The 14741-nt window shown below is 40.6% G+C and overlaps 1 protein-coding gene across 3 annotated transcripts in view; it reads left to right on the top strand.

Annotated features, from left to right (window-relative positions):
• The window catches only part of PIP5K1B (phosphatidylinositol-4-phosphate 5-kinase type 1 beta), a 319195-nt gene that overhangs the window by 157965 nt on the left and 146489 nt on the right, over nt 1–14741 (top strand). For 2 of the 3 annotated variants that reach the window (XM_030919809.1, XM_010362971.2), the window contains one exon: nt 10967–11097. In XM_030919809.1, coding sequence (XP_030775669.1) covers nt 10967–11097 — 131 coding nt within the window. Of the gene's footprint in view, nt 1–10966; nt 11098–11715; nt 12052–14741 lie in introns of those variants that run through there. The other variant, XM_030919810.1, reaches the window with a different exon arrangement.

The raw sequence follows: 14741 nt of genomic DNA, 5'->3' as shown, positions 1-14741 counted from the left end.
TCTATGTCAGGACCTGGAGAAACAACAGGAAACTACCAAGCAGAGGAATGCAATAGCCATTTGGAGGGGAGAACTGCAGACCCCATGAGAGCACCTCACAAGAAAAAAAGATGCATACCTGGACAGCCTTTTGAGTGCCTGATACATTTAAAAACTGTACTCTTCAAAAAAGACCTTTCCTACCTCTTTTCCCCTCCCTCCGGCAACCAGTCAGAAAAGAGAAGAGAAGAGAGGCTCTCAAGCCCCTCCCACTGCTGGAGGCCGGCTTGTGCCAGGCAAGCTGGGGGAAGAGAGAGATGGCTACCAAAAGCACATGTAAGTTTTTATTATTATTGCTATAAAGCAGGACTATACATACCAAATGTCTAGATGAGACCCTTTATACAGATCTATGACTGGGAATAAACAAACAGAAGACTTTTTTTTTTTTTTTTGAGTCAGGGTTTCATTCTGTCATCCAAGTTGAAATGCAGTGGCACAATCACAGCTCACTACAATCTTTACCTCCTATGCTCAAGCAGTCCTCCTGCCTCAGCCTCCTGAGTAACTGGGACTACAGGTGCCACCACCGTGCCTGACCAGTTTTTTCATTTTTTGTTGAGAAAAGGTCTCACTATGCGGCCCAGGCTGGTCTCATACTCCTAGGTCCAGGTGATCCTCCTGCCCTGGCCTCTCAAAATCCTGGAATTACAGGTGCAAACTACCATACCTGGACAGGACCTTTTATTCCAGAAGCCACCAGAAGGGTCATAGACCTGCCGTACATTTCATGCTGGGGCAGAAGAAAAATCTAACCCCAGAATACATTTAGAGGAACAGTGGGAGACAAAAATAAACTTGTTATGACTGTGTTTTATAACAGCACAACCATTACATAGGTTTGTTGCATTAAGGCCTTGACCTAAAAGAAAAAGCTAGAAAGGTGAGCAATGCCTAAACATGCCTTTGTCATCCCTCAAAATGTATTTTAAAATATAGTAACACTACCTTCATTGGAGGATATTTCCTTTCCTATATATAAAACATAAAATTTAGAAAGCTTGGGAAGTACAAAACTTCAAAGCAAAATTCACCTAATATCCCACTATCCAGAAATAATTGTACATTTTGGTATATTTCCTTCGTGTCTTATTTTCCTTTGTGGATGTGTACACATGCACTTGGTTTTTCTTGTTTAAATTTTATGATCTGTATTGTATCCTGCTTTTTAAACTTAACATAATATTTTATTTTTCTAAGTTAAGGATCACTTTTAAAATATGATTAGTGATGGCATAATTTGACGAGTCCATCAAATAATTTTGTCAAATATTCTAGATCCAGATTTAGATTTGTATATGAATTAACAATATGAATGAGAAAAATATAGAGAATTTGGCTCATAGCTTTAGATATTCCATCAAGTTGTAATATTTATATTATTATCAGATGAAAGAGCTGCTTGTGGAGACGGTTGTCACTCCTTTCTTCAGACTCTCTCCTTTCTTGGTTTCAATGAAGCCATATTTCCCTGATTTTGTTCTACTGCATTAGTCACTCCTAAGTCTCCTCCAAAGGTTTTTCTTCTTCCATCTATTTTCTAAATGTTGATGTGGTTTAGGACTCTCCTCAGATGCTCCCCTCTCTTTCTTGGTTTTCTCATTCAACCCCTTGGTTTTCTCATTCAACCCCATGGTTTTCAATATCATTTATATGCTAACAACTCTCAAAATGAAATATTCTGTCTAACCCCTAACCCAAGTTCCAGACTTGTGTGTTAGCATCTCCAGTTGGATGTCTCAGTAGCATCTCAAATGGAACTCTGAGTCTCTGCTCCAAAATATGTGGCTTCTTCAGCTTCCTCAACTTGGTAAAGTGACTTCAGTCCTCTCAACTGCTGAAGGAAAATGCCAAGAGGCATTGCTGGTATTTTTCTCTCCCTCTTTTCTAGCTCGTAGCAAGTTCTCTCTCCCTCCCTCCAATATATTTCAAATCCACCTCCTCTGCCTGTCCTCATTTATCACCCTTCTCTAAGCCATCAGTATCTCTATATGAACCACTACAACTGCCCCCAATCACTTTCCTGCCTATAATCCCTCAGTGATACTGGTTGTAGGACTATGGAAATGACACAGTTTGTGGGTAGGCAAACCTCCTCCTCTCTGAGAGGAAGTGGGACCACCTCTTGCTTCTGGGTTCTTCAAATCATTTCTCAAGTTCTTTCCTGTATTAGTTTTCTATTGCTTCTATAACAAATTACTACAAGCTCAGTGGCTTAAAACAATGCAAACTTGGCCGGGCGCGGTAGCTCAAGCCTGTAATCCCAGCACTTTGGGAGGCCGAGACGGGTGGATCACGAGGTCGGGAGATCGAGACCATCCTGGCTAACACGGTGAAACCCCGTCTCTACTAAAAAATACAAAAAACTAGCCGGGTGAGGTGGCGGGCACCTGTAGTCCCAGCTACTCAGGAGGCTGAGGCAGGAGAATGGCGTGAACCCGGGAGGCGGAGCTTGCAGTGAGCTGAGATCCGGCCACTGCACTCCAACCTGGGCAACAGAGCCAGACTCCATCTCAAAAAAAAAAAAAATGCAAACTTATTATCTTACAGTTTTGGAGGTCGGAAGTCCTAAAATCAAGGTGTTGACAAGCCTGTGTTCCTTCAGAGGCTCTAGTGAGGAATCAGTTCCTGCTACTGTAAGTAGCAGCCAGAGTGAACCTTTTCAAATAAGAATGCTGTTCCCTCATTGAAACACATCAAACCGTTAGGATGGCCTATAAGGCCCAGATGTAGGTCTGTCCAGTCTTTCCAGCCTCTAGTTCTGGCACTTTCCCTGTTACCCCCACTAATTAACCCATATGATTTGCTTTCAGGTCCCTAAACCTTCCTGCTTCTCTATCCCTGGAAATCAACTCCCCTAATCTCCTAATGTGCTTTCTGTCTTTCCCCACCACACATAGTAGTCCAAAATGTCAATTCCTTAAGGGCAAGACTCTGTTCATGTCACCTCTGTGTCCCCAGTTTGTACAAATGTACACAGCCAGTCTTTGTTGACATGACTTGTTGACTGGCCCATTCTCACTTTTTAGGTCTCAGCCTACAGATCATTCCTCAGAGAGACCTCTGAGACTCCATCATTCTTAAGTGGGTCTCCGCCCTTCTGACCTCAATTATTTCACCAGTTCTTTCTGTCACTGACTTCATTTGTCTTTATGCATGTGTATCTTTGTCTGTTTAATGTCTCTTTCCCCCACTAGACTAGAAACTCCCATGAGAGCAAGAGCCATGTCTCTTTTTTGGTTTATGCTTCCCACAATGCCTAAAATAATGCCTGGCTCATACCAAGTACTCAGATCTTCGCTAGCAGAATGAACAGCCTCTGACTGAATGAGTTTCTGAGGGGACACTGGAAAAAATGCCAGGGTCAATCCTGAAGTAGTGGAGTGTGATCCACAGAATAATGGGACCCCAAAGAGGTCCATGTCCTAATCCCTAGAACCTATTAAGAAGACATTGCCAATAACTTCACACACTTGGCAAGTGTGATTAAGTTAAAGATTTTGAGATAGGGAGATTATCCTAGATTATCCAGATGGGTCCTTACAAAAGCGAAGTAAGAAGATCAGAGTCACAGAAGGAGATGTGATGAGAGAAGCAGAGGTCAGAGGGAGATAGAGATTTAACAATTCTGCTGGCTTTGAAGATGGAGGAAGAGGCCACAAGTCAAGGAATGCGGGTAGACTCTAGGAACTGACTCCCCACTGGAGCCTCTGAAGGAATGCAGCCTTGTCAACACCTTTGTTTTAGGACTTCTGACCTCCAGAACTGTAAGGTAATAAGTTTGCATTGTTTTAAGCCACTGAGCTTGTAGTAATTTATTATAGAAGGAATAGAAAACTAATACAGGGAAGAACTTGAGAACTGATTTGAAGAACCCAGAAGCGAGAGGTGGTCCCACTTCCTCTCAGAGAGGAGGAGGTTTGCCTACCCACAAACTGTCATTTCCATAGTCCTGCAATCAGTTTCATACAATCTCTCTTTCTTTTTCCTTAATTCTCTCAGTGGGAATCTATCCCTCTTTCTTTCTCCTTAATTCTCTCAGTGGGACAAATAAGTGGACTATGCCTTGTTTCTTGAGTATAGGTTCAGGGAGAGGAGAGAGAACCTGGAGCTGGGTTTGAGTTTTAGAAGTGAAGGAACATGGACCACGTGTGGCGGCTCATGCCTGTAATCTTAGCACTTTGGGAGGCTGAGGCAGGAGAATCTCTTGAGGTCAGGAGTTTGAGATCAGCCTGAGCCACCAAGTGAGACCCTATCCCAACAAAAAATTGAAAAGATTAGCCAGGCATGGTAGCATACACCTGAAGTCACAGCTGCTTGGAAGGCTGAAGTGGGAGGATGGCTTGAGCCCAGGAGTTTGAGGTTACAGTGAGCTGTGATCATACCACTGCACTCCAGCATACGTTGTAGAGCCAGAGCGGTTACTGAAGTAGAATGAGGGAGAAATAATAAATAAATGGGGAGGCTGGTCAGCATCTCCCTTTCCATACACCCATATAAGAATTACTCTCTTGCTGTTTTGTTGTTGTTGTTGTTAAGACTGAGTCTTGCTGTTTTGCTCAGGCTGGAGTGCAGTGGCGCCATCTTGGCTCACTGCAACCTCTGCCTCCTGGGTTCAAGTGATTCTCCTGCCTCAGCCTCCTGAGTAACTGGGATTACAGGTATGTGCCACCATGCCGGGCTAATTTTTGTATTTTTAGTGGAGACGGGGTTTCACAATGTTGGCCAGTCTGGTCTCGAACTCCTGACCTCAAGTGATCCACCCTCCTCAGCGTCCCAAAGTCCTGGGATTACAGGCATGAGCCACTGCACCTGGCCCTCTCTTGCTGTTAACAGGTGATACTGAACCATTTCTTTATGACCTGGTTCAAGGCACCTTGTCAGTAAATATCTTTGATTTAGAATTAGATTCTGTAGGTCTGTGGTTTTGGGAAAATAGATCTTCTCAGAAACAGAGACAGCCTTGGACCTCATCCCTGGTAAAAATGCACACAAGGGAAAATTTTTCACATGTGATTTTTAGGGGTTCATAAGGTCAGCTTGCTCAAAGGATATTTGGTTTTTAAAATATATATCACGTGTGGGAGTTAGTGGGAAGCAGACAGGGAATAATATTCTAAGATAGGCTTCCAGTGTTAAGCTAAGGAGTTTGGACTTAATCCTCCAGGGAGAGTGCTGAGAACCCATGAGAGGGCTTCATGCAAGGCACTGACATGATCAGATTTGTACTTTTGAAAACAATCACTCTAGGCCGGGCGCGGTGACTCAAGCCTGTAATCCCAGCACTTTGGGAGGCTGAGACGGGCGGATCACGAGGTCAGGAGATCGAGACCATCCTGGCTAATACGGTGAAACCCCGTCTCTACTAAAAAATACAAAAAACTAGCCGGGCGTCGAGGCGGGTGCCTGTAGTCCCAGCTACTCGGGAGGCTGAGACAGGAGAATGGCGTGAACCCGGGAGGCGGAGCTTGCAGTGAGCTGAGATCCGGCCACTGCACTCCAGCCTGGGCGGCAGAGCAAGACTCCGTCTCAAAAAAAAAAAAAAAAGTAAACAATCACTCTGCAAACATCTATATTGGCCATAATCCCAAAATTAGTTCATCAGTTCACCTTAGGTGGAAAAATGCTGTTGACATGAAATGTTTTAATATTTCCTTTTAAAGCCAGTGATATCAGATGGCATATTAAGTTACCTAATTTTATAGATGTGTACTGTGTACTGTAAGGACATTAAAATCTTGTCAGATCATTGCTTTTCTAAGAGTGGGTTTGCTTAGGCATTTGGTCTTATTGTAACTTTCATCATTGTTATCTCATTCTTCGCTGCTTCTCAGTTTTTATCAGATCCATCTCTAGCAGAGAAAACTCCGGTAAGTAAAGCAAAATTGTAGAATGCCGCATTGGGAGCCTTCTAGAAGACCAGAGTATGCACACACTAGCTAAGGGATTTAGACCAAGTTCATCTCCCAGAGCCACGGTTTCCTTATCTATACTATGGCATTAGAAACCCTACCTAACTATGTAACAGTTGTAACAATCAAATGTGATCATTAAAAGACAGTGCTTTGAAAACCATAACATATTACCCAAATGCAAGCTGATATTCATTTTCCTCTTAGTATTACCATCATATCTGAACACGTTTGGGTTAATACAGAGGAGCTGTGAAACTAAATGTTTTTGTTTTGCCTTTGTGATATTATCTGGTTCTCCTTTTCTCCAAGTATCATATGCTTTTAGAGGTTTTTCTAGTATCCAGGCAACATATTGCCTCCACTTAGCCCTTGCAAAAACCTGAATTAAAAATAGACTCTGTTTGCTGTGTTCTGAAACCTATACCTATATGTTTTAAAGGAGTCAAAGGTTCCCCTTGGCACTCAAAGGGGCAGTAGTCCTGTCCTAGCACTTTTAGAGCGTATACCAAGCCATGCAGAGGAAAGCGGAGAAGCTCGGTTGTGCAAAGCCAGCGACCCACCACCATGTCACTGGTCTGTTGGTGGCATCTTGGAGGAAGGAAGGGAGCTCTAGCGGCTTAGAGTTATCAGGGAAAGGACTATTGGTTCTATTAGTGCAATCACCAGCACTTCACACAGAGGTTCTTTGTCATCATCATGATTTACTAATCTCATCAGAGACACTCCAGGTAGTGTTTCAAAGGGTTTTTTCACAGTTTCAAAGTACATCTTGCTTGATATTAGGATGTGCCTCAGACATTTCCACAAAGTAAATAAGATGCTTTATTTAATTATATTTTTTAATTGACAAGTAAAAATTATATATATTTATTGTGTACAACATGACGTTTGGAAATATGTATACATTGTGAGATGACTCAGTGGAGTTAGTTAATTGAGACAATGTGCATTTCCTCACATAGTTACTTTTTGTGATGAGAACACTTAAAATCTACTTTCTTAGTGATTTTTAAAATACGATCATGTTATTAACTGTAGTCACCACATTGTACAGTAGATCTCTTGGACTTATTCCTCCTATATAACTGAAATTTTATCCTTGGACCAATATCTCCCCAAGCCCTGAGCCCCCAACCAGTCCCTGGTAACTGGCATTCTACTTCGAGTTCAACATTTTTAGATTCCATATATAAGATGCTTTTTAGCGATACCCAAATGTATCAATATTAAAGCACTTAATTTTTACACAGACCTGGGGAGAAGGAAACTTTGAGGTGTCATTCCTAGTGTGTCAGCAAAATAACGCCTTTTGTTAATAGTCCCCATGTTACCAGTGGTGACATGAACGATGGTGTTTGTACAGCTTTACCAAGAAGTTTACAAGTTTTTCTTTGGCTTACCCGTGGGTGGGTATGATTGGAAGCAAATAACATTTTTACCCTTTTTTCACCAAAAGGAATGGCTCTCTCAGAGCTTTTGCTTTGTTGAAGTCAAACATCCAAACTTAAAAGAGAACTTCCAACTTTGATTCTAGGCTCATTTTGCAAACATGGATGTGGAGGCAGCCTGGGTTTGGCAATCAGACTCCACCACACACTAGCAAAGGGACTTGGGCAAATCACTTAACCTTGCTGAGCCTAAATCCACCCCTGTAAAATGGGAACAGTTGTCACTATGCTTCATATTTCTGGAGAGGGTCAAATGAGTGAGGAGATTCTGATTTAGAGGCAGTGGAGTATAACTTGGGACTCTGGAGCCAGCCTTCCTAGAGGTGAGTCCCAGCTTCACCTTGTCAGTAGCTGTGTGACCTCGTGTAAGTTGCTAAACCTTCCTGAGCCAATAGAAACAGTAAGAGTGCCTACATCATAGAGTTGTGAGGATAAAAGGGTTGATATAACCAGAAAGCAGTTAGAACAGTGCCTGCCATTTAGTAGTAAACACTACATTAGTATGTGCTATGATTATGACAGATTATGATCATAATTGTTGTTATTCATATATCAAGTGCCTGGCATAAATTAGTTGGTCCAAAAAGATTAATAACTACTTTTATTATTTCTCCCATCAGAGCACCTGAATTTTAAATGCTCTGAATGGAAAGTAATATTATTACCAGTCTGTTTTTGATTTAACTAAATATATAACAGCAGGGTTCTTTTCAAAATCTTACTCCTCAGGGACTAAAACTTAACCTCACACCAGAGGAGAAAGACTTTTTCTTAGAATAAGACCATATATTTGGTCCTCACTCCAGACCTTTAGAATCAGAAATTCTGGGGACATGACCATCATCTGTTTTAGCAAGTGTACCCAGTGATTCTCATGCTCCTGAGGTTTGATATCACTATGTGTAGACTAGTCACAGCTTTGACTACTTTCTATTGCCAGGGTAGAGACAACAAAGAATTGGATACTCTGGCAGGCTCTTCTAGCCCAAGAAGTGTTCAAATGATGTTATTGTGGTGGTTTTGTGGGTTAAGCAGATGCAGGTAGTTCTGGAAAGCGGGGTCAGGGGTGTGGTGGGGGGGTACGGTATGGGGGGTGCAGAGCACTTGGGCAGCATGTGAACCTGTTGATAGATCTGGCTTAGAACAATGTGGCGTATTGGGCCCTCTGGGAAGTGCTCATGTCACCTCTTGTGCCTTACCAGTCTGAGTGACGTGTGGGAGAAGAGATGTCTTTTGAATTTTTATGCAAGGTTAAAATAAAGAAAATCCATTTCAGCCTTTAAAAGTCAGAGCTACTGGTACAAAAGGTCACTGACGCCAATTGGTGACATTGCTGAGCTCAGAGAGGGAGCATTAAAATAGCAGGGTTTTTTTTTTTTAAGAAACACTGCACTGTGGGCTTAAGTCTTAGTCTTTTGCCATCTTGCTGTCCTAGGATCTTAAATAAAAGGGCACATGAAAAAAGAAAAACACGAAGACATTTTTCTACTTCCTTAAGTGTCAAGGATGTAGATAGTTGTCCTCACACTAAAGATGACATAACCTTTATTGTGGAATAAGCAAAGTGATAAAATGATGCCCCTATGGGAAAGTAGTCAATAAATGGACTAGAGACCTAGCCCTGTTCTAGATGTAGTCTGTTTGGAGGTCAAGTTTGGATAACTGAAGATGACAGTGACTTGGGAAATGAAGTCAATCTAGAAGTGGTATGGAGAGGTTGTAAGATATTAATTTGGCTCTGTATACACTGCATTTGTGTTGACAGAACAGCATCCCAATTGATTGAAAAGAATCTGCCAGCCATCTGAATAGAAACCGTATTTAAGCCATTAGGAATGAATTGATTACCAGGGTAATTAAGGAGACCTGAGGATCAAAGACCAAATTCTGGGGACACTGCAATTATAGCAAATACAATATGAGGTCAGTGAAGAAGTGACAGGAGAGACTATCAGAAAAGCTGGAAGTAGGCCAGGCACGGTGGCTCACACCTGTAACCACAGCACTTTGGGTGGCTGAGGTGGGCAGATCATATGAGGCCAGGAGTTTGAGACCAACCTGGCCAACATGGCGAAGTCCCATCTCTACTAAAAATACAAATATTAGCCAGACGTGGTGGCGCATGCCTGTAGTCCTAGCTACTCAGGCGGCTGAGGCATGAGAATTGCTTGAACCCGGGAGGCAGAGATTGCAGTGAGCCGAGATCGCACCACTGCACTCCAGCCTGGGCAACACAGCAAGACCCTGTCTCAAAAAAAAAAAAATTTTTTTTTAATTTAAAAATGTGTGTGTGTGTGTGTGTGTGTGTGTGTGTGTGTGTGTATTCTATATATATAGAAGTGGCTCCAGGACCATATTCTATCATAGAAATCAAGAGAAGAAATTTTTTCCAAAATAGACAGGTGTTCTCTGGTGTTAAAAGCTTGAAGAAATAAAAAGATATAAAGCATGTGGAGAGGTGGGGATGGGTCTTAGATTTGCTAGGTAAAAACATTAAATCAGAAAGAAAGTATCTTTTCTATAAAGTCAATGATCTTTATTACATCCATTCAAGTCAGTGTTTCTTAACCTCAGCATTATTGACATTTTGGTCTGGATGATTCTTTGTGGTGGGAACTGTCCTATGCAGCATCCCTGGCCTCTACCCACTAGACATAATGCCACCACCACCAGTTGTGATTACTGAAAAATGTCTTCAGATATCGTCAGATGTCCCTGGTGAAGAACCACTGATTTAAGTGTTTAATTCCTACCCTGTATGTAGCACTACATTAGGCAGTGCAAGGCATAAAAAGTATGACACACTTCACCATAAAAAAAATATTCTAATTGTCCTAAATGGAGTTATTCTGTTATTTCTCCTATTATATTGGTTAAAACTATATATGTGTATACTCATACACACGCACGCACACACACACACATATATGCATATTTACGGTAGTTGGTCTCAAAGTTAACATTACATCAGCTTAATTATTGGATGATACCAGAAAAGCAGTAAGTGGGAAATATTGATGTCCCCATGCTGTATGTTTTAGCACAGATCAGTGTAAGAAATTATTATGGATCTATGGTGAGACTAGTAAGCACTTTCCAAATTAAATTATTTGTGTACTCCAAAGATTCAAATTGTTTTTTACTCTCTCATTTCTTATGAAGATAAAATACTCTTACTAATTTATAAATATGTTATAGAAGTTCTTATTTTTTAAAATGTGAATGTACCATTTGTCTTTGGGTAGACATTATAATGCTATCTATTGAAAGTGTTCCTTCAAGTTTCTGAGTTCTTAGTGAAAGGAAGATGAGCAATTGGATTATAATTTGACCTTTAAACATTTATAAGAAACATTATCACAAAAAAGTGTGAAAAGAAAGAGCTTTACTATTTGGAATAGATTCTGCATCAAAAGAAGCAACTTATCATCTTGCCAAACCTCAGCCTTGTCATTGTTTTGGAGCAAGAAAGAGAATCGAACCTCACTCACGTTTTGTTGCCTGTACCATTGAACAAGGCCCTGACTATTAAGACTAATGTTGAGACCCTTGTTTTCTTTGCAGACTGCATCATCTGCTATTAAAGGTGCTATTCAGCTGGGAATAGGATACACAGTGGGCAATCTCACTTCCAAGCCAGAACGAGATGTTCTTATGCAAGACTTTTATGTGGTGGAAAGTGTGTTCCTACCCAGGTAAGAACATTTTTATTTGTGATGATTTCCATGCTATTTCTTTGTGACAACCCCATATTGAAGGGCTTTTCTACTATGTGCATGTTTACATGTACAGATGTGAATATTGGGCCTTTGGCAGGACCAAAGGCAGTCCAAATGATGTTTACTTGCTATTTCATCGCAATTACTTCCTGATGCCTCGCAATTTTTATGTGAAGATAGTAAATAGGTTTCATCTATGGACCAATTCTAATTAGTTGTGATGAATACCTGGAAGACCATATGGAGAAAGATTTTGAGGTTCAGTGGGAAAGAGTGTGGTAATTACAGAGTAATGTCCACCAAGGGTTTAGAGAAAGAAGGCTTCCATGAAGCAGCAACTGGTGCTAAGTTTTTGCTCCCCCTAATTTAAAAGCATGAGCTAGGCCCACAATTGGGCCTCAAATCTGAGTCTAGTCTTATCTATTCTCTTTTATGATGACTTTAACTTAACTTTCTTCTGGAAAACATAGAGAATCCTGCTGTTTGCAAAAATACCAAGGTTACCCATACATATTGTCTCTAGCTTTCATCATTTTAGGGTGATGGGATCAGTTATTTAAAAACGAATGCATCTGGAAATGGATGATGGTAATATGAATATATTAGTGCCACAGAACTGTACACTTAAAAATGGCTACCATGGTAAATTTTATGTTCAGTATATTTTACCACAATAAAACTAATTAATTAAAAACTATATTACTACCTTCATTTAGGAAGAGAAGAAATAATCATTAAATAAGAAGTACCGTGGCTCAGGCCGGTTACCCTGGCACTCGGGGAGGCGAGGCTACACGTTCGAGGTCAACCTGGTCAACACTGATTAAAAAAAAAAAATTAAAAAAAAAAAAAAAGAATCATCACAAGTGACAGAATTTTTCAAATGATCTAAAAAATAAAAATAAAGATGTTCAGTTTGGGGACTTGGAGGTAATTATTTTGTCTTTGAAGCTGTGAGAATTGATTTTAACATTTCTCTTCAAAATAAGCCTTGTTATTACCAGGCTTGGGTAAACATGGCTAAAGTGACACTTTGTTTACCACGAGTGTCCTCATCACCTTATTAAAAATCTATATGTATCTTTAGAAGAATTATGTTAACACATTTATCTCTGTATACAGGTGTCAATTGCCTAAAAAGAAAACTTGTATGTGGACATGCGGTAACCCCCACATAGTCACCAAGGAGCAGAGCCCATAAATTTTTAAAAGTCAGCTACCTAGTTTTGCTTTAAATGCTCTTAGCTGCAGAATAAAGTTGGTCTACTGGCCTTTTGAAGTCTACTTGTCTAGGGTCCTCTAGCAGCCATGAGAACCAGATTCCAGGCAGAAAATGGACAACTCCAAGGCCCAAGATATAATCCTTGCTCATGATCCTACTCTTCTTTCTATAGTTGGAAATGTTCTCGGTGTTTGTTTTTAACAGTCTACCATTCTAAAAAAAAAAAAAAAAAAAAAAAAAAAAGAAGTGTATTAAGTACATGTTTTTCTCTTAAAAGCCAAGGGGTCCTGAGTTTATCTTCATATTTTGGTGTGATTTTTTTAGGCTCATAATGCTTGTGTGTTTGCAGGATGTTTGTTTGAGTTCTCATCGTCTCCAAAGGTCTCTACCCAGACATTTCAACTTTGTTGTGCTTTGGCTACAAAGAACAGGAGAAATGGAGGACTTTTGTGAGAGTGTGGAGACAGTGAACTCAGGGTGCTGAGGGCATTACAGCTGAATGTGGGGGTATAAAGAAGTTTCATGTGCTCCCCCCATCCTCACTGACTGACCTACTTCCAGTGTCCAATCAACACAGCCAGCCATTGACGGGCTCTTGGAGAAAGCATAGCTCAGGCATGAGGTCCCCAAATCCTAAACACCAGCACACCTGGAACTTGCTAGACATGCAGATTCTTGGGCTCCACCCAAACCAACTGAATTAGAAACTCTGTGGGTGGGAACCAGGAATCTGTTTTAATAAGCCCTCGGGGTGATTCTCATTACAGAAAGGTTTGAGAACCACTGGCCTCGCCCATGACTTTCCACTTGAGAGAGAGAACTTTTCTGGTTGATAACAAATTTTGTTCTTGGAGTTATCACACATCTCTTACAAGTAATAAAACTCAAATCATTTTTTAAAAGCATCTTAAATATCCAAATGACATCTATTAGCACTTTGTGTCTTTGGCCTTCACTGTCATCCAAGGTAGCAGCAGCAGGTGTCTCACTGGCAGAGGAGTAGCTAGCTGACTTTCCTTTATTTGGAGGCATCCGTTGTCACATTTAAAATACAGCATTTTAGAGTATTTGCAGCCTATAAATGTGCATACCTGTAATCCCAGCTACTCAGGAGGAGTCTGAGGCAGGAGAATCTCTGGAGCCTGGGAGGCAGAGGTTGCAGTGGGCTGAGGTCCAGCCACTGCACTTCAGTCTGGGCAACAGGGTGGGACTCTGTCTCAAAAAAAAAAAAAAAAAAAGAAAAAGAAAAAAATTACCTCCCTCATTTTCTTTATAATGGTATTGTGTAAAATGAGTAAAAGTCTATAAGAAGAACTTTGAAAAGTATTAAGTGATACACATATGTGTATGTATGTGTGTATATATACACATATATATATATACACATATGCAATAGAGTAATGAAAATACTACATAATAAATATAGATTAAAACCATTTAAAATAGATGCATGAAATAGAAAGGCTAAATAGATATAGATATTTGCATATAGGCATATTTAGTTGGATTAAGTTAGATTTAAATGGTATGATAGAGAACTGTGCATACAATTACAATTACAAATCAACCCTTTCTCTGGGCTGTCTAAAATAATCAGATATTAGACCAAAAAATGGCATGCTGTCTGCCTTACCTTTTAGTGATGATTTGTAGGAAGAGGAAGGTGGGGGCTGGTGAGTGGAAAGATAGCAGAGTTTGTAAGGGAATGTTCTGTGTAACTGAAGACCAAGGCTGGAGATTCATGGACCGGAAGGTGTGAATCTACTCTGAAAGACAGGCGAGAGTCCAGTCCAGGGAAAAAGGTGCAGATGGGTAGGATTTGGGTGGGTACTCGAATTAAAAAAAAATGGATTTGTGAGGCAATATTGCTGGAGTCAAAACCAAAAAATCAAATTGACCAGAGTGAAAAATAACCTGGTCCTATCATGGCTCTGCTGCCACATGGGATGACTGGACTGTCTTTTCAGGTCCGTGTAACAAACCATACTACTTACAGTATACATGAAATGCTTTCTATTCATTCAAGCAACCTTACTAAAAACACCCCATGAAAATGAAAGTCTGTATCTTGCCTTCAAAACAAAAATGGCAATACAAAATTTAACATTTGATGCATTTTTTTTTCTTATTTGTTATTTTTAAATTAAAAAGAATTATTGTCCCGGTTTGGCTCTATGCCCCTGGACTCGGGCTCCCATGCCACCATGGCAGGTGCCGGCCTCAACATTTGATTCAGACCAAGAATTTCTTTCAGCAGATGCTATCTTGTTGGTTTAATTAACACAGGCACACCAGATGGATTTACAGTAAACAGAAGAAACTTATGTTAGTCTTGCCTCAGTTTCATCATCTGGACTCAGTGTCTTCATGGATTTAGCAAAGGGATTTGGCCCAGTGT

This window comes from Rhinopithecus roxellana, chromosome 16, assembly GCF_007565055.1.
Source record: "Rhinopithecus roxellana isolate Shanxi Qingling chromosome 16, ASM756505v1, whole genome shotgun sequence".
In the NCBI taxonomy this organism is placed as follows: Eukaryota; Metazoa; Chordata; class Mammalia; order Primates; family Cercopithecidae; genus Rhinopithecus; species Rhinopithecus roxellana.
Note: the sequence above shows the minus strand (reverse complement) of the source record. Positions and strands in the feature narration are given on the sequence as shown.